Source organism: Corythoichthys intestinalis, chromosome 9 (assembly GCF_030265065.1).
Source record: "Corythoichthys intestinalis isolate RoL2023-P3 chromosome 9, ASM3026506v1, whole genome shotgun sequence".
Lineage (NCBI taxonomy): Eukaryota > Metazoa > Chordata > Actinopteri > Syngnathiformes > Syngnathidae > Corythoichthys > Corythoichthys intestinalis.
This window is the reverse complement of record NC_080403.1, coordinates 26,272,442-26,299,092: the sequence shown is the minus strand read 5'-3', so window position 1 is coordinate 26,299,092 and position 26,651 is coordinate 26,272,442. Positions and strand designations below refer to the sequence as shown.

Here is a 26,651-nt window from a genome sequence, read left to right as displayed (position 1 = left end):
AGTACGCATGCGGACCACTTATGTGCACCCCTGCTTATGACAGTCATATGATGTCAAATAAAGTGTTACCGGTTAATATCTTTTGGTGTGAATTTCCCATAATATAGTGAGGACAGCTGCGGCTTATAGTCCAGTGCAGTTTATCTATGAACAAATGCGGTTTTCGTGTCAAATTCGGTGGGTGGCGGCTTATAGTCAGGTGCGCCTTATAGTGCGAAAATTATGGTAACTAGTTCATCGATTAATCGACTACTAAAATAATCGATAGCTGCAGCCCTAGACATCTGTTATACCTACGCACTTAAACACTGATAGAATCGAACACAATGGGTAATAATGATGTCACAAGGAAGGGCAGGCAATCTGGGATGTATATAATTGAACAAATTAAGTAATTCATTAAAAAAAATATATAAATACTGTTAAAAATGAATGAGTACATAAAAATATGGGATACCTGGGTTCGATTGGCTAACGGAGAACAGGCATGAATAAAATGTCTGCCGACACGAAGGGGCAGCCACTCTGGAAAAACTGGCTTTTATTTACATTTTGCAGCACTACTTTTATTATTTTTACTATTTTATGTATTAAGTTCTGTTTTTTTTTTTTTCAACATGTTTGACAATTGATATTATTCTTTCCACTGGGATGAACATGATAAAGGTGTTGTCTGTCTCTTTAAGGTTAATAAAGATGATCTTTTCTTTCTTGACAACGCAGGCCTCCCGAACTCTGGTTCAGGAGTGTAAAGACAAGCCGACTTCACTAGTAGTGCGAGAGACGTGTGCAGCATCCACCATGCAGCAACAGCAACAAAAGCCACCTCCACCAGCACCAACACCACTACCACCGCAGCAGCAGCAGCAGCAGCAATGTACGCCATCGCAAACTAAGAAGTCTGTTGAGCAGCCCAAAGACGACCCTGCGCCACAAGGTTAGTTGCAAGAGGGTTGGTCCACAGATCTCCTCAAAAATATTCTGCTTGGTTTTATCAACACTTTAGTCATGTCTTTGCCCACTCAGGGACTGGTACTGCTAAGAGGCCGGCACCCACACCGGAATCACCACCCCCGACTATGACCCCAGAGAATGACAGTGAGGCGCCAGTCATGACTGCCGTCGCAACGCATAATGGCGAGAATAAGCCGCCTCAGGCCATCGTAAAGCCGCAGGTTCTCACGCACGTCATCGAGGGCTTCGTCATCCAGGAGGGTGCTGAGCCCTTCCCAGTGTGTGTAAGTACCACACCTAAGGCTCTGGCCAGACGAGACTTGACGAGCTCTCAGCAGCGGGGAAGCTGTCAGCCTGAAAACTTAAAGCCTCTTTCTTGATCTATGTAGCCTGACTGCTCCCTGCTTGAATGGGATTGTGGCTTTAATTATGGACATGTTGCTGTCTCTAAAGAATGAATAAAGTGTGATGAGCATCTTTTTCTCATCAATTTTAACTCTCTCAGTAAAGCCCCTTAAATTTTAAAAATTGCATCAAACAAAACTTTTGTTCAAACCCTTATGAGACAATATAGGAAATACAGTTAAGTCAGATCTGATTTCATGTGAATAGCGGCAATTGACATACGAAATTTTAAGGTACTTTAAATGTTCATGTCAGTGTTTCCTGCATGACAATTTGCATATTTCCCCCTATTTTAGAGGTTTAATGCCCTCAATCAAACTCAAGGCCCTGGAGCGAAATCTGGCCTACTATAATATTTTGTGTGGCCCGTTAAAGTAAATCATGTCTGTTGACTTCACAGTTCCCAGTCCCCTGCCCTAAAAACTACTACCTGTGAGTAGTAAAACACATTATATATTGTGTCTGTGAATCATTATATTAATCACCACCTGTGATGAATATTATTATTATTCTTTTTGCCCAAATTACTATTCATAAAATGTACTATTGGGTTATATATTGATGACTTGGGCCTTCAATGTATGAACATAACAAATGATCAGGTCTATATTCATTTTTTCATTTTGTCATAATTATCGTCATACATCCCAACAGGTGGAGCGTCTCCCCATCCTCATCAATAGCCCCAAGAAACTGGACAGTCAGCTCTCCTCCGACCCGGACAAAACTCCGGTTAGCAATGCAGCAAACTCAGACTCCGAACCCGAAGATTTGAACCAGACAGGTATGCTAACCTTTGTCTACATGACATGAGGGGCACGTAGATGCTCAGTACAAACAATAATTGTCATCTGTCTCAACAGAAAAGGATCAAGAGCCCAAGCTGACTTGTGAATATTGCGGCTGGGTGGATTTTGCCTACACGTTCAAGGGCTCTAAGCGTTTTTGCTCGATGGTTTGTGCTAAGAGGCAAGTCACCTTTTAGAGTTTGATGAAATCAAATCAATTGGGATTGGAATGCTGATTGGATGATTTGGAATGCTAAATGTAACAAAAAATGTTTTTTTTTTTCTGTTTTTGTGTACAGGTACAATGTGGGCTGCACAAAGCGCATCGGACTGTTCCGTCCAGAGAAAACCAAACCAGCAAGTCGCTGGCGTAGACGAAGTCAAGGCCGTTCAAGTACCGAAGCTAAAAAGCGGGTATACAAAACACACAATAGCGTTTTGACTCGCTGCTTGAAGTGTTTCCGAAGACTCTCATATAAATAAAAAAAAAAAAAAGGTATTAGCATGGTCATCTTAAAAAAATTGTAATCCCTCCTATTTCTCTTCATCAACCCTCTCAGAAAATGTCCTCGTCGCCGCAGCAAACTCAATGCGGCTCTGTGTCCTCACCGCACGCATCGCAGCCCAGCCAGGAGGAGTCCAGTCCTTGTTCGGAAATGTCCAGTTACGAGGAGCCACCGTCACCACTATCGGCAGCTAGTTCGGGACCCCCGGAACCGCCCGCACCGGCTCCGGTCCCCATCCAGCGACAGCCGAGTAGGGCGTCATCGGAGCCGGAAGCCCTCGCTGGCAGGGACTCTACGGCTGCTTTATGTCAGCCGTTCGTCCCCAACGATCCCACTAAATGGAATGTGGAGGAAGTTTACGAGTTTATTTGTTCATTGCCAGGTCAGGGAAAAAGTATGATGATGATCAAGAATATAGGAAGCTATCAACTTTCACATCAAATAGTTTTTTTTGTTTGTTTTATGATCCACTCAGGCTGTCAGGAGATCGCCGACGAATTCAGGTCCCAAGAGATCGACGGCCAAGCATTGCTCCTGTTGAAGGAGGACCACCTGATGAGCACCATGAACATCAAACTAGGGCCCGCGCTTAAGATCTTTGCACGTATCAACATGCTCAAAGACTCGTAGCGACGCCTGGGCATCTCTGCACTGTGACCTGACTGTCTCATCTTCGTGGACTGCCATGGTGGCGTCAGCAGCTAGACGAAGAACATGCTTTGGTCCTCATATTTGCTTCCGTACAGAGAACCGACTGAGATTAAGTGTCTTTAAGTGTTAATCAGGAGAAAGGGCATCCTAATAAACTAGAATATTCTAGAAAATTTTATTCGTATAACTAACTAAAGTCAGAAAGGGATAATGGTTTTCATTAAACATACAAAAATCTTTTTAAAAAGTCAGTTCCTGCTTTATTTTTATATTTTAAATAATTTTGGTTGTTGTTATTTGGGATTGTAAATTGTGGGTTTTCATTTGATAGAATGAAACTAAATCATGACAAGTTTTTTTGGGGTGGGTGGGGGTAAACTGGTTTTCTATGATATTCTTATTAATTGCGATGCACCTAGAAATGAGGTTTACATAAGACTAGAAATGAAAGTCTCAGAGTCAGATTAGCACTGCCATGAAGTGTTTTTTTTTTTTTTTTTTTTTTTTTTGGTTTTCTATTGACATGTTTGTATTTTTCCCCAGCCTGAGAAAGGGCAAAATAAGCCGTTTTGTGTGTGGGAACAGAAGATTGTATGAAGTGTTCCCGAATTGTTCTGTCGTTTTGTATCACTAACTTGGCACTTAAAGTATTTTTTTGTGTTGCCATCTTCACCTTAACGTGAAATGTGAAGTGATCGCATTGCGTGTAAATAGCAGCCAGACTGACTGAAACGATGCGGTTAACTTATCCTTGTTATTTGAATACAGAAATGTTTAATATTTTTTGAAATATGCAAATGTATAAAAAAAAAAAAATCATTTTTTTCTATTTGTTTTTTGTAAATTATGCCATCTGTGTGTGTATTGACTTGGTAAATGCTTGTGTTAACAGCACTGTTTGGTACGCAGCGTTTTGCAGTTATAAATAACTCCAACACCACTTTGCTTTAGCACCACTTTGCTTTAGCGTCGATGAACTGTTTGACAAACCTCCAGAAACCATGCCTTCAAAAACACTGCTGCTGAAATATTCGTTCATGATGAGGTAAAAGGCCTTTCATTATTATCCAACCAATTTGCAGTTTATTTTCTCTCTCCAGTAAGGAAAGCAGCTATTGGCTGTCCCCCCCCCCCCCAACAAATTGTTGGATGACGTCATCACCTAATTATCATTGCCAATTTGCATGTAATTTTAATGGACGCTGTAGGAGAGGAAAAACGTGGGAGAAGCAAAAAAGTGAGTAAAAAAAAGTCGCTAGATTTGTCGCTACTCGCTTTTGACAAAAAAAAGTCACCAAGAGGCTTTGGAAAGTCGCCACATTTAGCGAGAAAGTCGCCAAGTTGGCAACACTGGTGATGCTATCAAATTCTAATGCAGTTAACCAGACTCGACAATCCAGTGAAAATTACGCAAAACGCTTTTAGCTTGTAAAATCTCATTGTGCCAGCAATGACATTATGAAATAAAATTGTAGAAAAAGACATTATTAAATAAAAAGAAAATACTTGATGAAAAACGCTTTTGATTTTGTAAAATCTTTTTCATAATGATATTACCTTATTTGAACGTTTAAGGGCCAAATTACATAATTTGTTATTTATCAAAATGGTATAAATGTCAAAATGTTTTTATTTATTCAATTGTGACTCTTTTGGGGTTCCATAACATTCTTCCTCCCAGTCAGTGAATTATATAACAAGTTTAGAATAGAAATTTTCATCACAAAAGAGTGCAGGATGGAAGAAGGGCATTTTTTCATATCATCCAATCTCGATTATCCCATTTTTTTTAATATTAACAGATCGTTTTGAAAATTTTGTACTGATAATCTTAGAAGCTGAAGCATAATTCAGTGTTACTTTAACATGAAATGTCAAACTGGCTGGCTGTTGTTACACATTTCCGACACCTTTTCCAAATACAGGTAGTCCCCGGTTTATTAACGACTTCCGTTCCTATGCTGGCGACGTAACCCGAATTTCCACGCAAGTCTGAATTAACCATTTTAAAAGATAACTATCCAAAAAGTCCAAAAGTAGTGTATTTTGTTTAATGATGGAGGATACACTGCCCTCTGGTGGCAGCGTTGGGTGTGGCTGGACTGTCACATTGGCTGCTATGACCAAGTAGAAGACTTGTCTGATATACATATATGGGACAGCTGCCCTCTCGTTTGGCCCACATAAGGCTGTAAGTTTTTTCAGCCAATATTTGTTCGTGTTTGCATTTGTAATCAAGTTTAGAGCTGCAGTTTGTGGAGTTATATGTGACAGATTGCTTTAAAAAAAATTTAAAAACACATTAGCATTTGTAGCATTTCAGCTAGACTTTTGCAAGGTAAACTAGGCTAATTTAATCTTCTAAATTTACATTTTGATCAGACGAGATGGACGTTTGAACACCAATTGTTTTGTGTCATGTGTTTTATTGTTAAAATGTGTGTCGTTCTGAACACAAGTATAAATATATGCACACATAAGTGTGCATATATTGCTTCAGCTTTACAAATTGTCACAAGTGAAGGAAGCAAAAAGCTTCAAAAACCACAATTGCTTTGTTTGCTGTCTCTCAAGCTGAACAACTTCACCTTTAGCGAGGACAGAACACATCAAATGAATAAAGTTACAAATAAGATACTGTATGGTACAATAAGGTACTGTTTATGCAGCTTAAAAAAAAAAAAGACTGGAGACAATGGCGGACGAAACTCCAGTGTCGTTAAGTCAAAATCGCGTAAGTCGAGTACGTCGTAACCCGGGGCTTACCTGTAGTATTCCAATTCACAGCTGCCTTCAGATAGCATTAATTTCTATATTATTTATTTTCAGAAGTGAAGCGGGAAAATACCCACTCTGATTGGCTGTTGTCACATACTGTACATTTCCATATGGTTTGATAGAGTAAATGCTTAGTCCTGCTCACCAAAATCATATTTCATCATATTCTGTGTGATCAACAATCATGATTAAATAATCAACTCGCCCAGGGGTGGACAACCCAAAATGTTGAAAGAGCCATATTCGGTGAAAATAACAAAAAACAAATACGTTTGGAACCGCAAAAAAATGAAAAACCTTACAGAAGCATTATATGAAGGCAACATATTTTGTATGTATCTATATTTGCCTACCATCAAAATGACTAAGTTGGCTATAAATACATAATGAGCCTTCATGATTACCGTAATTTTCGCGCTATAAGCCACACCTGACTGTAAGCTGTCACCCACCAAATTTGGCACGAAAACGGCATTTGTACACAGATAAGCCGCACTGGACTATAAGCCACAGCTGCCGTTACTCTATTATGGGATATTTAAACCAATGATATTAACCGGTAACATTTTATTTGCCAGCAGCATCATATGACTCTCAAAATGAACCACCATGAAGCTTTGAACCAATTGGCTGCAAAGCTTCATTGCTTCAAGAAGCTTCATTTGGTCATCACTGCTCCCTTGTGGGAGACAGTCAACCTCTGCTGTCAACACTATTGTTGTCCAACATGCCTCCTAGCATGTATTATAGCGCTACAGTTGTAAATAACAATCAAAATTCATGTTCTGTGCTAATTATTTCTTCAGTTACTGTTCCAGTTGTTTCATTAATTACTAGTTATTAGAGCTGGGAATCTTTGGGCACCTAACGATTCGATTACGATTACGATTCAGAGGCTCCGATTCGATTATAAAACGATTATTGATGCACTCCCTCCTTTTTTTTTTCTCTTTTTTTTTTTTTTTTAAATGTTTTGTACATTAGTTCCAAAATTGTTCAAAAATACTCTCAGGCTAAACCACACTACTATTTCAGTATCAAGTTAACATATAGCAGTAAACAAATATACAAAAATAACATTAAATAAAAAAACTCCAGTCCCCATTCTGTATCAGCAGCTTTAAACTACATTCAATTAATTTAATGTTGTGAATCAACCGTTAAATTTGTTAAAATTGCTCCCGTTATGCCATAATTTCCGTTTTGTCTACTTTCGACATGTGAAAGTTTTAAAACTATTTTAAAGATAGATTCAAGTCAATATTTTACCGATTTAGGAGTATTTTAGATAAAAAGTTAATTAGGTTTGCTTGGAAGGTTCGCTACAACAGCCTTACAGTGAAGTGTACTGCTTTAAGATGGCGGCCGTTTATAACGCCCGCATCTAGCTTTTTGTAGATGTGCTGCTAACACTACCAAATCTATATTGCATCTAGTCCTATATAAATGATATCCACCGTAACATTATATGGATGAACTCTGTAGCAGCTTTTCGGCAGCAGTCAGGTATGTTGTTGTGTTTTTTTATCTCGTTGCATGAGTTGAGCTAGAGCCGTGAGTTGAGCATTGGCATTACCCGAGGGGCCGGGTAATGGGAAGCATGATGTTTAGCTACTCTCGCTCCGTTCCGTCCCGAAGACCGCGCGGCGCGCTGAGTGTTGTGTACTTCCGCTTTACTTCGCATATTTCAATAATCGGAATTTGGATGTTTGGGAATCGTTCTCGAATCTTCCACGGCCGAATCGCGAATAATCTAAGAATCGGACATTTTGCACACCTCTACTAGTTATGTTATTTGTTAACACTTTATTTGACAGTGTCACCATAAGAATGTCATTAGACAATCATAATTATGACATGACACTGTCGTGAGCATTAATGAATACTTATAACTGATGTCATTTAGTGTTATCTGGCAAATTATTTCACATTTGAATGAATGTAAAGGATCCAAGCTGGACATAAATGGATTTAGCGACATAATTTGCCGGATGACACTTAATGACATCAGTCATAAGCATTCAGTAATGCCCATGATAGTGTCATGTCATAATTTTAACGGTCTTATGACAGACTTATGACGCCGCTGTCAAATAAAGTGTTACCTATTAACCCCCCAAAAAATCTACAAATAAGCCGCACTGGACTAAAAGCCCCAGGATTCAAAATGAAGGAAAAAAGTAGCGGCTTATAGTCCGAAAATTACGGTAAATGTTTATTTTCCTTGCAGTGCATTCTATAGAGAATGACGCACTACGTGACTACTTGTTGTTGTCCGATACTGCCTAAAGTTGAACTTCATTACAATATTAATGAATTATGTTTAATTGCTTTGATAAAATTATAGAAAAGCAATAAAGAATTCCGAATTTTGATGTCATTTGTATTTTGAAGATTCGAAAACAATAACAAAATAGAATGTGCATAACATGGTCCTTATCTGTGCTACAAACAGTGCAACAAAACGCAGCTTGCATTGATAAAAAATAAAACGGCACCCTTTCGAAAAAGTAAAGTATATAATCGGAGTTTACGTACCTGCATAAGAGCGATGGGTGTTCAATATCGATCACATCACACGACTCATCACAGAGTATGCTGCCGCTGAATTAATGTCCTTGGTTTGCTGATTGGTGAAGTTGCTTGCCATTTTTATGGCCCTTTCTTTCAAACTGTCTTCGTGTGAGAGGCATGTATTTAATTTTCTGTCTTATCTCGGTTTTGTTTTTGAAGTTTGCAAATAGGTGTAATATGTTGATGAATAACTCTTTCATTTCCCAGTCACCATCTGTGAACGGTTTTCCACACTTCATTTGTCCCGGGTTGCAACAAAACTTGAAGCAGGAGTGGAGTTTGGAGATACAATACACTTTTTAAATCTATTTTTGCACTCCTATAATTTCTCCAGAAGTAATGCAATCGCACTTTCTGGGTACTCGGCTGCAAAAAAGTAGTATGCCTTCCCTGCAAATGTCTTTCCACATTACTCCTTTTGTGATTTGACAACTTCACGCTACGGAGTAAATATTCAGAAAATTATTGCATTGGCAATAAATGCAGTTGGTTCGACCCAAGAAACGATAAATCCTGTATTTTCTCCTCGTTTTTTTTTTCTCTTTTCCTCTTTGGAATCCATGCCCCATCATATAGCTGCAAGGTTGGTTAACAACAGCCGCCCTGCTGATAGAAACGTGTGTCGCAGGCTATGACGCAAATCTTCGTTGACAGAAATGTTAAAATGTAATATTTATTCTACACATTTTTACTGCATTGTAAAACGTTAAGATTGTTTGTGTAAGGTTTGTCCTCCTACAGAAACCATGTTCAAACAAAAAATATGTTTCCCTCCCCATCTTTTTTCCATTTTCAAACATTTTTGAAACGCTCCAGGGAGCCACTAAGGCAGCGCTAAAGAGCCGAATGCAACTCTCAAAACACGGGTTGCCTACCCCCGACCAAGCCCTATTTTGAGTACTGTTTTGTCCGTAAAGTTCTTGTTGAACTCCAAATTAAGGTTCATCTGTACCTACTCTTACTAATCTGGATTCATGTAAATATGCAGCGATAATGGATTGAACGTCTATCACTCATTCACTGCCATTGAAAATGATTGACATCAAATCCATTTCAAATGGGATGGCTGGTATTGAGTGATCATGTCTCAATGCCAGCGATACAAGTCAAATTGGATTTCAAAGGAAGCCAGTGTGTTAATAGTAGGACTGGGAAACTCTTGGTACCTCACGATACGATACGATTTGCGATACAAAACTCACAATAACGATAATCTGACGAAATGGCGATATTCTACAAACAACTAACAAACAGAAAAAGAAGCTTCCGCTGTGAAGTGGAATGAGTTTATCACTAGTAGACGTCCAATCCTTTTGAAGTGGGAGGGTGGCAGCGAATGAACATCCATTCGCTGCCATCCCTCCTACTTCAAACGGATTGAACAACTATGATCGTCAGTGGCAGCCAATGCCAGGCAATGAGGTCATTATGGGCCATTTAAGGTCATTTACCTTTTGATGTTCAGTTACTTCCTGTGGATTTTGGAGTATTTGATGGGTCACTTCCTGTTTATTTTGAGTTACAGAACAGCAAGTGACCTGGGAATAACCCAAATGAATAGGCGGTGACTCAAACTCAAAAGGAAATGACATGTAAATGCCCTAAAATGAACCGCAAGTGACCTGTAAATGCCCTGAAAATCAGACAGAATGAATGTGAATGCTCTGGTTTCGAATGAATGAACGTTCCCAATCTAAATGGATCGGGCGTCATGAACCGTCAATGAGACACAGTTATGGTGGAAGATTTTGGTAGCAACTTGTTGGTTCCTTTTTTTTTTTTTAATATGTAGACATTGACACCTTTTTAAAACGATATCTCGATTCTTGGCAGGAGCATATCGATAACCTTATGGGATACAAAGTAGTGCTGCAACGATTAATCGATTAACTCGAGTATTCAATTAGAAAAAAAAATATTCTAATTAAATTAACGGTTTATTTTGAAAGTGTTGGCATTTTGTTTTATTGATTAGGGTGGATACACTGCTCTCTGGTCTACAGTGTTGGGAGTAACGCCGTTATAAATAACGCCGTTACGTAATGGCGTTATTTTTTTCAGTAACGAGGTAATCTAACTAATTACTTTTTCCGCCGTTACAACGCCGTTACCGTTACTGACGGTCAAAAGCGGTGCGTTACTTACTCTAATTAAATTGAAGAAACTACCAGCCGTGTCGAGTCGACTCTCTGCTCTTTTGATTTGTCATCCAAGACTTGGGGTGCGTTCAAGTTCGAGAATAGCGCACGTACTTCTGACTCCAAGCTGTTTGTCCCTGCTCATTCAATTAGACAATGCTTTCCAAAGTTTGGTAACGTTTCTGTGTTTGCTACACCTGATGCTAGCCTCGTTCCCATCTCCCACTGTCAGCCAGCAATAATTCTGCTTCCATCTTGAGGACGGCAGACGCTTTGAAGATGACGTGAATTGTCGTGAAACGAGCCTACCTTAATGCAACCCCTCGAGAGATGCGATGGAAGTGATTGTGATTGGCTGAGGGTTAGAGTCATGTGTCGTAGTAAGCCAATCAGAGCTGGTGATTTCACAAGCAAACCGGAACAGCGCGTGCGGCAAACACACACACGCAAAACAGATGCACAGGGCCGGGATGGCAGAGCATTCAGAAGAAAAATTGTCCTTTAAGAGGTGGAGATATAGACACTATTTCAAGTTCGTCGAAATTAAAGGAAAGAACCTGCATGTAATGTGTAATTTATGTCCCGGGGCAAAGCTTTTGTCAACATCTGTGGTAAGCAATTCAAATCTGCTGAAGCACCTAACAAGTTAACTGTCTGTTCTTCTCTATTCCACGGACTCGAATACTGCTCAGAAAAATTTCAAATTCTTTGACATACAACAAGATCTTTTTAAAGTAACGGAAATAGTTACCTTCCCTGGTAACTAGTTACTTTTACTATAGAGTAATTCAGTTACTAACTCAGTTACTTTTTGGAAGAAGTAGTGAGTAATGTAACTAATTACTTTTTTAAAGTAACGTGCCCAACACTGCTGGTCCACCTCATTTCATATGGCTGAATCCAACTGCTCCCTGTTAAGACCAACTTAAGCTACATTTTCGTTTGAGCTAATGTTTCTTAACGCTTTCGTAAATTAGTTTATAGGTATATTTAGCTGTTTTTTGTGGGAATATGTGTCTGAACCATTTGTGAAGAGCATTGTAAAAAAAAAAAAAAATTAGCATTTTATAGCGTTTAAGCAAACTAACTTTTGCAATGTAAGTTAGGCAATTGTTCTTTTGTTCTACATAGATCCTCATTTATTTAGTTTTTTGAGGTATTTTAATTTTTCATGTTCCTCATCCGATTACTCGATTATTCGACCTAACTAGTGCATTGATTAATCGACGACTAAAATAATCGATAGCTGCAGCCCTAATACAAAGTAACACGATATATCACCATTTCGATATTTTGTCACACCCCTAGTTAATAGCACCCAACAAGATTCTTGCATTAACAGTGAAACATAATTTGACAAAAACAATGCGGACGTCAGACTTGAGGGATGCTTTTCTCATTGTATCATTTAATATCATGAATATAATATTGCTTTCTGAAATGTTGGAAACAGTATCACATTTTCATCGACAAACTCAAACTCTGGCCACAAACATGGGCAAAGCTTTGATTGCTGGTAGTTTTTTTCTCCATAAATGTATTGTGGTCTTGACATTTTCTCCGCGTCTCCGACAGACGCGGATCAATCGACATGCTCGTCTATATATCGCCGTCAACCTATTGCGTTACCTACATAACAAGGGAAGTCGCACGCTTGCCAGGAAGTCAACGTGACCTTTCGAGATGACCTTTTCGCGGTGCTCAAAGTCCTGTTTAGCCGGCCATGTCGGACAGGTTACCTTTTGTCTGCGTGTATAGGTAGCGGGAGCGGGGAGGAGTGCGGCGAGCGTACGCGGCGAGATCTAAATGTCAAGAGTGGATATGCTCCATCTACCTCTTCCCCGCTTTAACTTGCACGGGCCCGCTCGCTTGCCAACTCACAGCTTGGTGTCCGGGAACTTGAACGTCGGGGCGAGCTACACAAGGAGAACACCAAATGTTAACAGACCCGAAAAGACCACCGTGTCTCGTGTCACAAGCGTCACGCCCGCTCAACTTGCTTCATATAGCTGCAGCTGCTGGAGTCAGGCCCGACTAGTTCGCTTATACCTTTGAAAATCAAACTAGTGAATTTCAAGTTTGGAGACAAAGTTCACACATTGGCTGTCAATTACAGTGAATGAGTTTCAGTCCAGAAGCCAGCATTGAGTTCAGCTAAGTCAGGCCCAACTGCAGTACTGCCCAAACAAGCTAATATAGGAACCAAATCAACTTAGGAACCATTTAGTGCATTTTTATGTTTGCTTGTTTATTCTTTCAGTAGTGACATCACAAAACCAAAATTCAAAGAAAAACTGTGAGTGAATTCCTCAGATGCTTACCGAGCTGAGATTTCACATTGAGGTATCACTTTGTTATATGTCACAATTTTGGTCGATCCACTGTAGATGCATAATTCCAACAGAGTGTACAGTTGATTCAGGGCGTAATTCAATTGGAGCCCTTATGGGCGAGCATAGATCTCAAAGTGAAACAGATAAAGAGGCTTTTTAGAAACAGTTTTGAAGAAACAGAAAAAAAACATTTGTAAATCAATCAGACCCTGCAATTTTTCTGCCTAGATTAGTGACCAAAATGAATTAGGAACCATTTGGTACATCATCATACTTCTTTTCTCGGATGACATCACAAAAACAATATAAAAACTAGAGTTAGCCAACCATTTAAGCGCCAAAGTCGCAAAATTCCGACAAGCAACATTGCGTACTTTTAACAAGCCAAAGCTGCAAATAGGGTGCTTTATATGATTACTACTTTGCACCAAAAGATGGCAGCATCTTTTGGTGAATAGTAGTCAGACATAATCTGCCTCTTGGACCAAAGCACAGTGATTCCTCGCTAATTCGTGCTTCAAACGCCGCGCCCTCAGTCCATCGCGGATTTTGTTTCACTTAAATAAATAAACAAATAAATACAGATGAGCTCTCCAGATCCGATCACATCCTGCTGCTTTTCTTGGTCTGGCAGTGCACTGGAATTGCTTATTAAACTTAATGATGATTGACAGTTGTTAAGGTTTAATCTTGCCAGAGACGCTTGGAAGCCGAAACCTCAAAGCACCGCATGCGTCAATCATCGTTTAGCTTGTCGAACATTTGCTGTGGCAACTCATTCGTTCAACTCATAAGTGAGCAGCTTCAGCAGATTTGAGAGGACTCACTCAATGACACATTTAATGAAGACAAGCATCTTTCTACTTTATTCTTGTTTAAAAATAATTTGGTGGGACAGTGAGATGTTTAAAACTTATCATAATGATTAGATCTGAAGTGCTTAAAAAGCATTTATTAAAATACAATATGTATACATAAAAGTTTTTTTACTTATACTTTGGGGAAAAAACATGTCTTATATGTACAGTATCTCTTTCGAATGCTAAATCTGAATAAATACATTGAACACACGCAATTTTTTTTCTCGTCCCCATTCATCGCGAAAAATGAGGGATCAATGTAATAATTACATGAGGCACCATATTTGCAGCTGTAGCTTGTTAAGTCTTGTCGCAATTTTGCGACTTTGGTGCTTAAAGGGTTAATCTATTACATGCTCAGTTGGCATCCGTTTTACATGGAATTATCTTGATTTTTGTTTGATTTTCAACTTTTGTTGTTCCACTTTATAGGTGTAATAAATTTCAGTGCAGTGGTGCTTTGAGATACAAATGATCTAACTAACAAGTCGGGCTGGGAGATTTTAAACTTGAGATCAAAGTTTTAAAACAAGTTTAGATCAGTTTTGATGATCACTCATGTCACATTTGATCAACTAGTTCAGATTAATTTTGGCAAATTTTAACAGTCCCTCAAAATTAGTCCAGTATTGAGGGTTTATAAGTGGTTTTTACTCTTCAGGTGAGGTAAACTGTAAAGCTAAATACACAAAGAAAAGAAAATACAGAATACAGTTATGGTCAAGTGCCTGCTAGTTTATTGCTAATCTACAATGGTAAGCGCGACAGTATAAAAAACTATTAGTTAAAAAGAAAAAAATATTTGAATAATTAAATAAATTAAATAATAATAATAATAATTAAATTTATTAAAATAAAGAAGCTTTTGACTTATGAGCTCATTGATTTTTAATCTGATCTTGCTTTGACTTGGAAGCACAAGCTTGACATACGAGTGTTGTGACACTGTCAGATTTAATTAGTAAATTTATTTTATTAAGGCCTGAATGCTAACATGCAATGGAGAACACCAGAGAAGCTTCGGCTATCAATTAGCATAACTGTGATGCATTAAGCAATGGAAATTTGCACTGGAGTGGATATATATATGTACATGCATTTTTTTTTTCATCCTCATCCTTTAAAGAATGACCGTGACTGCCGTACTGAGAAGGTAAGAGATGAGCTGATGAAACTTGTATCTCAAGGCACCACTGTACCAGGAGCTCCAACTTGTTTTATACTTAAACAGGTTGCCTTGAATTTCCAAAATGAAAGTAAAAGCTTTTTGTTCATGGTGAACGGAGTGAGGTTTCACCAGTCTATCAAAGTTGGCACGTCAAAAAATACACATCCCCGACTTCGGTACCCTGGGAGCCGTATTTGGCTTTAGTTTAGCTCAAATTTTCAGCCTTGGCTTGACTATGAAAAGGGTTCGCTCTGAACTTCAGGCTTAAATAAATGTCTCGCCTTTCCCCGTCCTCGCTTTGCAGCCATACGAGAGCAGGTTGCCACGGTGACACATGAGACGGCAGAATGTCGGCGGGGTGGCAATGGACGGACGGTGGGATGAAAGCGACTGACTGATGACGTTCAAACCGAGGCGATGGATGGACGGAACGGCATGGGAGACGCCACACGCACGCACAGAAACAGGTACCAAAACACAAAACAAAACTGCTGTTACTACGGTGCCACACAAACACGCACGGGTCACATCTTTAACAGTCTGCCAACACGCACACACGGACAGTGGCCAGGCATGGACAAACGTGTGTGGACGCCACAACAACATCCTTTGCACAAACAAAATGAAACATAGTGTGTGTGCGCGCGTCGTGCTCTCAGCATACCAAATCCATTCATTATCACCACAACACTAAAAAATTACATTTGGTTTCCTTTTAAACACAACATGACACGCTTGGCGTGCGAGACGTTTAAGCGTGATAATGAGATGCTAACTTGGGAGGAAACACGTGCTGGGGCCCTCTTCTCTTTTTTTTCTGTTTTTTAATATAGTCAAATATAATCGGGGCGTGTTTGGATTCCATTTACAAAAAAATCGTCTCTAATAGTGTCACAGCCGACCTCGGCCTATCAAAAAAGTATCACAAAACGGACGCCCGGCTGAGATATTCAAAGGGATAGTGCCATGTGTCAACACAGTGTTTTTTTGTTTGTTTCGTTAGTTTTATCTTTCGGTGCTACCGTGATGCTGAGAGGCACAGGGCAGTTACAAGGCCAGAGCAGAGACCCCCAACAACCCCCCGTCCCCCTCGGTCTCTCAGTCAAGTGTGTCGGAGAAGCGGCGTGCAGTCGTTGGGTGGTGTCATGACATGACATCGGGCTGCCGGCCTCCTCAAAGTGCAGCAAAAGTGTGTGAGTGACCCATCCAGTGTATATTTTTTTTTTTGTACAAATGCATAGAAAACAACAAGAAAAACAAAACTGCTCATTGGTTTGGCATCCTGTCCCTCCTCACAAGAGCCTCACAGTGGTAGATGCCTGCTAAGACAAGAGAGGCTACACACGGACAGAGAAAACAAAGTCCAAAATTGAAAAAAAAAAACTTGTTTTCAGGACATAATCTACAAATAAGCAACCTCCGGGAGGTATCGAGGGGTTAGAGATGCAAGGAAATACGAGCTCAGTCCAGGGATGGGGAGACATCCTCAACTGCAGTCGGGGGGGAGACCCATGGAGCAAAAAAATGAAAAAGTGGGGATGCAGGAGGAGGCAGCCCTGAGGGGTGGCTACACCGTCACAGTGAGAAGGCACGGGCTCGAACTGTGCGTGGATTGCGAACCGGATGCAAGGGGGGGAAAGGGGCGCTGGATGTGGGAACGGTTGGAAGAGATAGAGGGAGGGGTCCTCAGAATATGGTGGTCTCGTACTTGGTGCTGACGGGCCGCCTGTTGGCATCGCGCTGGTCCAAGAGCCAGGAGGTGCTGCCAAGGGAGTGCATGTCGGCGTCCATCTCCAGGGGATCGATCTGCCGGGTGGGGGAGGAGGAGGAAGAGGGGAAGAGGGGGTAGGGAGGAAGGGGCGAGAGGGAGTGCGTGAGACGGGCGTCAGCGGAGGAGGCTTCCCCCACACGGCCCGGCGATCGATCAGCGACCGATCGCGGACTCTCGGAGGCTCGATCCACCACATGGATGACAGACGGGCACTGCGGGCCGCCGCCGTGAGCCAACGCAAACACGACCAAAATAACCCAAAGACACAAACAACAGTTGAGAATGAACAGAATAGCGTGAGAGTGATTTGCACATCTGTATTAGAGTCCTGGGTTTTAAGACCTGAAATTTTCCAAACGTGTGAGTTTGAAGGGTTGCTTGGGAATATTTGGATTAATTTCTGATCCTGACGTGCTCTTGTATGCTCATCATTTGCCTATGTCTTTGTTAGTTAAGACACACTTAGTTCTTCACACTTAGTTCATTTTTTACTGTTTGCCTTCTGCTGAAATTTGGAGGCCATAAAACGCATTACTGCGGGAAGGTTAACTGGCTTTTGGAGCTCATTTAAAGGATATACTTTAATCATATACATTCTGGTGGGTAGGAAACCCTGTTCTGTTTGTATTAGGGGCAGGGGTGAAAGTGGGCCAGAACGGTCAAGAACACAGTTCCGGTATAAGATTCAGGGCAGGAACGCAGTTACGGTATAAGAGTCAGGGCAGGAATGCTGTTCCGGTACACGATGCTTCGATTCCAAAAATATGACGGCAACTGTCAAAACGTTATGTAAAAAAAAAATTTGAAAATGCATTTCATCTCCAAGAAGAAAACAATCTACCAACATCAGATTTACATGCACAAGTGGTAATAACAAGCATAATAAAGTGCTTGTGAAGCGTAATCCGTTTCCACCTATATTTATTATTTATTTTATTCCACGGACGGCCTGGAGGTTTCCCTAGCTGCTGCAGTTATCCGAGTCTGACGATGATGAGTCACGTCAATGTGCGAATGCACACAGCAAAGCAAAACGCCTGGACTCATTTATCGGTTCAATTGGCTGACATACTGACATGTGATCAGCAGAGATAGCTAGCTAGCCAGCGTATGTTTTCTGAAACAGCAACAACAACAACAAGTTTTTTGAATTGATGCGACAAAAAAAGAGCGATGCAGCAGAAAATGGATCAAATCTTTAAGAGGAAGGAAAGAGTTGAGGAGGCTTATTATTCATGTTTAGTTTTATTTGCTCTGATGGGGAGAACATCTTAGCTGTCAATGTGCACTTTGGACTTAAATTTGTTCATTTATGTTAGGCTACTTATTAATTTCCTTATGATTTAAAAAAATCAATGTTGCGCCATCTTCAAAATATATTCCATTTCACTCTGCATAATATAAGTCAATTGTTTTCTGAATGTATGTTACTTATATCTTTATTATTAAAAAAAAAAAAAAAAAAAAAGGAAATGTTTACATTAACTTTAATTTTAATATACATCCTATGTTCCTAAGTAGTTAAAATTGAGATTTGGCATTCAGTATTTGAGGAGATGAGGGAAAATAAAAATTAGGAGATGGAGGTTGGGGTTATTGCTGTTTTTGTTAACTTTTATTTTGCAAATCATTGAAAAAATACAATTTTGAATGAAAATCAGTTTTTGTATGTGTTATAGAAATAACTGTGCCAAAACAGTTTTCTTTACATTTTAGTAGTTTTAGGAGGTTTGCCTGTCTTTTTATTTTTATAAAATAAAAAGACAAAATTTCTGGCTCTGTGGCAGCCTTCACGTCGGGGAGTTCCTGCAAGAAATTCTGGCCACTTTCACCCCTGATTAGGGGTCGACCAATATATATATATATGTATCGGCCGGCCGATATATGGACTTTTTTCAACATCGGCCGGCCGATTAACAGAAAGAACAAGCCGATAAAAAAGGGTTTTGATCAGGCATCCGTGTGGACAGCGGAAGGACCCTGCAGCAGCGTAAATGCATGCTGCTACAGGATGCTTCAGGCTTTCCTGTTTTGTAAATATTGTAAGATTTATTTATAGCTTGCATGAGAGAATATATAATGTTGCTTTAGCCTTTTTTCAGGTGTTTACTGAGTGATCCTTACACTTTAAATATAGCTCGCAGCATTAGCGTAGCATTCGCCTTAGCATTAACATGGCGAGCATCCTCTTAAACACTCTCATTTTTTTACATCTCGTTGTGACGTCCGGGAAGGTTTAATTATTTGAAAATAAAATAATGAAATAGTTCTTGATGAGTGTGTATAATCATAAAAAGATGTGCTGCGTTATTCGGTTTGGTAGCACTAGACCGAAATAACTCTTTACGTCTCAAGTCTTCATTGTAAATTTGAAACTGTTGAAGCAATTTTTTTAAAATTACCTTTCATAATCTACGTGCTTTAAAAATATATATATATCGGTCTCAAATATCGGCTCACAAAATCGGTTTTGGATCGGCTGAATTTTTTAACCCTGCTACCATATAGGTCAACCTCTAGTTTGTATACCTGAAAGTTTTGAATATACTTTCAATGAAAAATTGCCAAAACAGTGATGATCCTAACGAGGATAAGTGCTATATTTTATGGCTGTCATTGTCTGCATTCACTGCCAAATCTTCCAGTTCAAATGGGCTATTGCCATCAATGGCAGCGAATTAGTTTAAACCATTTTGGATGGGCAAAACGTTCCAACTTTTATCACGCTCAGCAGCTAGCATAGGTGAAACATTTTCTTACATGGTAGAACTTTGAACAAAAACCTGTCTTCAGTACATCTAGTTGGATTATCGTACTCTAATACACTTGACATTGATATCACACTGTCCTTCTTTAAAAATCTCAATTTGGCTCAAAATAACCAATTAGTTTTCTAGACTTTATGGCCTTTGCACTTTAGAAATAATTTGTATAAGTTGCTGTTTGGTTGCAAATTTCTAAATGGTCTCTGCTTATGTCTCCAAGGCCCCATTCGCACCACAATGTGTGATGCCCAATTCAAAGTTTTCATTGAATTATATTTTTTTGCGTGAAGCCGTTGAAATTGCAAAACCCAATACAACTTGTAAGTGAATGGAATGTCATGTCGTCACGTGTCGCTGTGTTCAAGTGAGTAAGAGCGGTGTCTTCGTGAGGTCTCCGACATCATGATTTTGTGGCAAGTTTAAGGAATTTATGCCACTGGAGCCAACAAGGAAAAGGTATCACCTGTTGATGACGTGTAGGTCACGTTTATACTATAAAGTTCACAATGCATGAAAAAATCTGTTACTATCACAAATGGGCAAACAAATCAGAGGCTTTGTTATCAATGTAGGTCAATTCCGATTTTGTTGTCCATATGTGACATGCATCAATTTTTTTCTCAGGCAGTTTGAATTGTCCTTTTCCATATTTTTCATATCTGATCTGGAATCATTCCTATGTGGATAAAGACTGGATCTCTATCCGGCACCTCTGGATTATGAATGCATAGCTGCATGAATGTGACCTGTATTTAATGAAAAAGTGACATGTTTCCACTGTTCAACAAAACAATGAAATGCAAACGAGTGATGGTTGGCGAAGGCACAGAAATTTTTTTTAAAAAATGTTGTCTCCGGTAGCATAAAATTCTCAAAAGTTGCCACAAAAGCATGATGGCCGAGACCTCGCCATACTTCCGTAACAGAAGTGATTGCTCTAAGACTGCAACGGAAGCTCAATGTCCCCTTAAATGTAAAATATAAGTGATGTATACTGTTATATGTACATGCCATTGACTAAATGTGCACTACAGTTTGCTCAACCTTTGTTCAGAATTGTTTTGTTCAGAAATTTCTTATCGGTTACGACGCGGCTGGCTTTTCATTCATTCGCGCAGCTTCACAGTCCTTTAAACAAAGTGGACACTGTGCGTCCCCGGTGTTGAGAGTGCATTGTTCCACTACAGTGAAACGAAACGAGTCATTTTCTAATGGCTGGGTTTGTCTTGCCCATTGGACGCTATGCGTCTCTGAAGGTCTATGGGCAGTGGGCGGGGCTCGGCTTGCCCAGATGCTCTGCTTCTCTGCATGATGATTGGATGATATGTCTGAGGGCTGAATTCCCTTTTGAGCCAATCAGCGATTTTTTTCGTGTTAACATTCGCGGTAGGCATTTTTCATAGTTCCTTCTGTTGTTCTGAGATTAACCAGACACTTTCCTAATCATCCTAGTAACACGTTCATTGTTAAACAGGACTAGCGAAAAATCGAGTTTCTATTTCTGGTGTTTTTTCTATTGTAGCCACTTTTGTTTGGAAACTGAATTCTGTCACAAAAGCTTCTTTCCCTATAGAGATGCGGGTGCCACTGAGCCCCTCCACTGTCACAACGCAGTCACAGGCAGACACACTTTGAGCTTCTCATTGAAAGACCAGCATCTGCCACTGTAATGTAAACACTGTAACAAGTGGCGGCGTGTTAAAGTGTGCATGTGTGTGATGTCACATGCGCATTCCCTTATTCCCTTATGATTTAAAAAAAAAAAATTTTTAAAGTCTGTTTTGGGCATCAACCCTGACTGTGTGAATATAGTCAGGTTTGACCTCAAATGTGAATTTCGCTGTCTCACTCGCTGAGTAGCTGCTCCTGGATGTACTGAAGTTTAGGCAAACATGTTTCTGTCACTGGTTGCAAACAATGGAAACATGCTGTCCAAGTGTAAAACCCACCTTAAAACTGATTTCTAGTTCTTGGCATTAAACTAATGAGATTTTGTTGATTTTAGTATCTTGTCTTATTGCTTGTTACTGTTCTGTTGTTTTGAAATAAATGCAGTGAGGAAAATAAGTATTTGAATACCCTGCTATTTTGCTCTCTAAGTTCTCCGTCTTAGAAAACATGGAGGAGTCTGAAATTTTCATCCTAGGTGCATGTCCACTGTGAGAGAGATAATCTAAAAAGAAAAGTTCATCAATCACAATGCATTATTTTTTTAAACAATTTATTTGTGTGATACAGCTTTAAATAAGTTTTTTGACATCAGCTAGAATTCTGACCGTGAAAGACCTGTTAGTCCACCTATTAAAAGTCCGCCTCCACTTCATGTGTTATCCTGAATCAGATGCACTTGTTTAAGGTGGATAGCAGCATAAAGACACCTGTCCACTCCATACAATCAGTCTGACTCAAACTTGTAACATGGTCAAGACCAAAGATCTGTCCAAAGACACCAGAGACAAAATTGTTCACCTCCACAAGGCTGAAAAGGCCTACGGAGCAATTGCCAAGCAGCTTGGTGAAAAAAGTTCCACTGTTGGAGCAATCATTACTAGGGATGGGAATCGAAATCCGATTTCAATTCGGAACCGGTTCCTAGTGTTTTGAGGCCTCGACATCACAATGAAAAAGCCTTAACGATCCCTTTAACGAGTCCCGAAGACGCATATTGCGTCGTGACTGTCTTGTTGTCCAAACACATCAAACTAGCATGGCGCCAAGAACCACCCGCTCCAAAGTTTGGCTACACTTCACCAGGAAAGAGGGTGAAAATGAAAGGTTACGATGGTTTAGCACGAGCATTGCAGCCGTAAACATAACAATGACAGCACGTAGGTTCAAACGCTCGAAAGTGTGTCTTCACTTCACGAGGAAAAATTACAACAAAACGACTTGCAATCATTGCAAGGTGGAGATAACTGCATCGGGAGGGAAGGTGGAGATAACTGCATCGGGAGGGAATAGACTGCACTGTCCTCACCGAGACAGCTATACAGCTAGCTAAACTCCGAAATGACGATACAGAAGACGTTGGTATAATTTGCTGACTTTATTCAACCATCACTTGAAGAGTGAAACTAAAAACAATATTTTTTTACATTTAGGCACTCCTGCAATCGTCACACTTTTTCTGTAACAAACTGACCCCGGCCCCTCATCAGAGATGGGAAAAGTTTGGAAAAAGTTTGGGGACCCCTGCAAGTTTAACACATATTGCTAACGGCAGACCAACGACCTATATGCCAATATATACCAATATTTTTTATTTCTATTAGAAAATGTTTCAGTAAGATGTTACATTCTTGTGCATTTGCCACTTATTGCCACAGTTAATATTGAGGCTTTGGGCCTCTTTTGACCTTGTTGTGAGTTTTTAAGGTTGTGACTTCTGATTAAACAAACTCAATGCCAATCAAAACGTTTGTTCTTCTTTTTCCCCAAATTAGAATCGATAAGAGAATTGATAAAGAATCGAATCGTTAAGCAATATAGATAATGGAATCGTAATCGTAAAAATCCTATCAATTCCCATCCCTAATCATTACAAAATGGAGGAAGCTAAATATGACGGTCAATCTCAAGCAAAGTGGAGGCCCATGTAAGATATCACCTCGTGGTGTCTCAATGAGCCTAAGAAAGGTGAGGAATCAGCCCAGAACTACACGGCAGGAGTTGGCCAATGACCTGAAAAGAGCTGGGACTGCGATTTCCAAGGTTACTGTTGGTAATACACTAAGGCGTCATGGTTTGAAATCATTCATGTCACGGAAGGTCCCCCTGCTTAAATCAGCACATGTCAAGGCCCGTCTTAAGTTTGCCTATGACCATTTGGATAATGCAGAGGAGTCATGGGAGCAAGTTTTGTGGTCAGATGAGAGTAAAATAGAACCTTTTGGTCATAATTCCACCGTAATTAACTGTGTTTGAAGAATGATGAGTACTATCTCAAGAACACCATCTCTACTGTAAAGCATGGGGGTGGTAGCATCATTGCTTTGGGGGTGTTTTTCTGCGAAGGGCACAGGACGAGTGCACTGTATTAAAGAGAGGATAACTGGGACCCCATATTGTGAGATTTTGCTGAACAACCACCTTCCTTCAGTCAGAGCATTGAAGACGGGCTGTGCCTAGGTCTTCCAACATGTCAACGACCCGACGCACGCAGCATGGAAAACCAAGGAGTGGCTCCGTAAGAAACATAACAAGGTTAACAAGGTTGTAGCATGGCCTAGCTGGTCTCCAGACCTAAACCCAATAGAAAACCTTTGGAGGGAGCTCAAACTCCGTGTTTCCTGACTGATGGGTGGGCCAAAAACTACAGGAGACATTTAACCTCTGTAATTACAAACAAAGGTTACAGTACTAAATATTAACATTTGTTTTCTCAGGTGTTCGAATCCTTTTTTTTTTGCAGCTATATCACACACAAAAAATTGTTAAAAAAATCATACATTGTTATTTCTGGATTTTCCTTTTTAGATGATCTCTCTCATAGTGGACATGCACCTACGATGAAAATTTCAGACCCCTCCATGACTTGTAAGTGGGAGAACTTGCAAAATTCAACATGGCTAGCGCGAGCCATGTTGACTGTTGTCAATGACTTGTGTCGATGTGTTTTTGGTAATTTAAAACTGGTTTTACCGCGGATTGGAACATATTCTCGGCTCTCCCGTTCGCCATCTCTGTTGTTGTAGAGATGACTTTCGGCGCGCAAGAGTGACGTGCCTCATTAAGAACACGTCACGCAAATAACCAAATCTTATTGGACGGTTGATTTTGTACTTGTTCGAGAGGCCGTTAATGGTCTGGGTCCCAGATTATTTCCCACAGTGTTTGAAAAATACAGGGAGAATAGTCTGGCGGTGCCAGGCAACAAAATTGCAGGGTGTTCAAATACTTATTTTCTTCACTGTATCTTTTTAAAATGCTGAGATGGATTGATGGTCAATGGAGAATTCCTAAAAAAATAGCATGGCATACATAGTATTGGTTTGGATGTCTGGGTTTGAGTCACATTTTGGGGTCGCTCGTGACTGTGTTTTTTTCTCCGGCTTTGACTTCGTTTTACGTTCCCAGTGAGGGCTAAATTGGCCATAATTATCTATCTATGTCTGTCCTACGATTGGCTGGCGTACAATACAGCACCGAGATGGGCTCCAGATACCCTATGACTCCGGGGACAAGAAAATGGATGGCTGTCAATTTCCTTCTTTATGTGAACCTGTAGTTTTTTGAATAGAGAAACTATTTTAATTCAAACAGCGAGTCCAACCTATAGATGGTTTTTTGGCAAAAACATGCTGACCACATATCCCAGTCATTCACCTTCTGATTCAAATGAAAGAAAACATCCACCAAACATGATCCGGAACCCTTTCGTTCAGCTAAACTGCAACACTTGCGTTCACGGCGTCCATGAGGTAAGATGGCGATGACAGGTGCGAGAGGGAGATGGACTGTGCAGTGGCGGGAAAGGAAGATGAGCGGGACGGCTGGGGAGGGGCTGCGTGAGCAGGTGTTCGATGGCAGCGGGTGGGTGAGTAGAGGCAAGGAAAGAAAAGGACCTGGACTCCGGGGCTAACGGAGTGCAACGGGAGGAAGGTGGGACGGTGAGTGGTGCACGTGTGACAGTGACAGCAGCGGCATTCGAGCACGGGGGCAGCCTGGGAGGCAGCAGCAGCACCAAGAAGACAAGAAGACAAGGACATGTTAAAAGACAGACATGAACATTGTGACCTTGTGACACGCTTCCCTAAATGTGTGCAAGGTTTGGGGATTAGGAATACAAGTTAAGTGCAGTGTTGGGAAGGGTCTCTGGAAAAGTAGTTAAGGCTATTCCAGAATTGGAGAACATTTTGGCTTCAAAATTCTTGAAAAATATCCACCCATCCATCATCTAGCGCTTAATCCGGGGTCAAACGTTCACTTTGACATGATTTTTTTTAGATATGTACAATATTTGGGATAGTCAGAGTGACAGGGTTGAAGGTAACTGGGTTGCTAATGTGTAATGATATTAGCTACCTACTTGATTTATTTTTTATTTTCAAGATTTGGTCTCAGGACAAGAAAATTTACCAATGAACCATAATCGAATTTTAAGGGGGGGCAGGGAGGTCAGCCCCCCCCTGGTGGCCGAAAAGTGTCATTGCATGAAATTGACTTTCCTATATATAAAAAAGTTGTAAAGCAATAAAACTGCAACAAAAATGAATGAAATGAACACGAAAATATATTTTTATAATGGGTCAAAATTATTTTTCAAACAGATCATGTGACTAGGGTTAGACGGTCATTTGCTTTGCATATACTATGATTTTTAAAAAATTAGGGGAGGGCAATTTTATTTTTCAAATGATTTTTTTTCATTGAAAATATTTTTTTTTGATTGAAGCAACTTTTTTTGGGGATTGAATGATTTGGACACAAATGTCCTACCCATAATATGGCCCGAACACAAAAAGGATTGCTTTAATCAAAACTTTTTCAATGAAAAATTAAGTGTTCAAATGCAAATTTTTCCATCTCAAACATTTTTTTCGCATTCGTTTTCTATGATTGATTTTTTTTTTTTTTTTTTTTTTTATTGAAGTGATTTTTCTTTTTGAAAATATATATTTTTTTAAGCAACCTATTTTTTGATTGAATAATAAAGACGAAAACATTCTAGCTAAAATGTGGCCCAAACACAAATCATCATTACTTGAATAAAAAAAACTTGACTCCAATCAAAAAAAATAAAAAATAAAATAAAATTCAGTCAAAGAAAATAGCAGTCACATGCATTTTTTTGAGTTTCAAATTTATTTAGGCATTTTTTTTAAGCGACTTTTTTTATTATTAAAAAATATATATTTTGATTGCAGCAACTTTTTTTTTTATTGAAGCAACTTTTTGATTGCATAATAAAGACACAAATCTACCTCCATATGGCTCCGCCCACGAGATACAATTTTTGAC

At 39.8% G+C, this 26,651-nt stretch overlaps 2 protein-coding genes across 9 annotated transcripts in view; one reads left to right on the top strand and one right to left on the bottom strand.

The window, feature by feature from the left end:
- The window catches only part of phc2b (polyhomeotic homolog 2b (Drosophila)), a 160,159-nt gene that overhangs the window by 30,192 nt on the left and 103,316 nt on the right, over positions 1 to 26,651 (top strand). For both annotated transcript variants that reach the window (XM_057844922.1, XM_057844923.1), the window contains exons 9-16: positions 724 to 937; positions 1,027 to 1,238; positions 2,014 to 2,143; positions 2,223 to 2,328; positions 2,447 to 2,561; positions 2,708 to 3,035; positions 3,129 to 4,541; positions 15,460 to 15,622. In XM_057844922.1, coding sequence (XP_057700905.1) covers positions 724 to 937; positions 1,027 to 1,238; positions 2,014 to 2,143; positions 2,223 to 2,328; positions 2,447 to 2,561; positions 2,708 to 3,035; positions 3,129 to 3,283 — 1,260 coding nt within the window. In that variant the 3' untranslated portion in view covers positions 3,284 to 4,541; positions 15,460 to 15,622. The remainder of the gene's footprint in view (positions 1 to 723; positions 938 to 1,026; positions 1,239 to 2,013; positions 2,144 to 2,222; positions 2,329 to 2,446; positions 2,562 to 2,707; positions 3,036 to 3,128; positions 4,542 to 15,459; positions 15,623 to 26,651) is intronic.
- Positions 10,281 to 26,651, bottom strand: part of anks1ab (ankyrin repeat and sterile alpha motif domain containing 1Ab) — a 96,022-nt gene continuing 79,651 nt past the window's right edge. For 2 of the 7 annotated variants that reach the window (XM_057844924.1, XM_057844930.1), the window contains one exon: positions 16,974 to 25,354. In XM_057844924.1, coding sequence (XP_057700907.1) covers positions 25,076 to 25,354 — 279 coding nt within the window. In that variant the 3' untranslated portion in view covers positions 16,974 to 25,075. The other 5 variants (XM_057844925.1, XM_057844926.1, XM_057844928.1 and 2 more) reach the window with 5 other exon arrangements.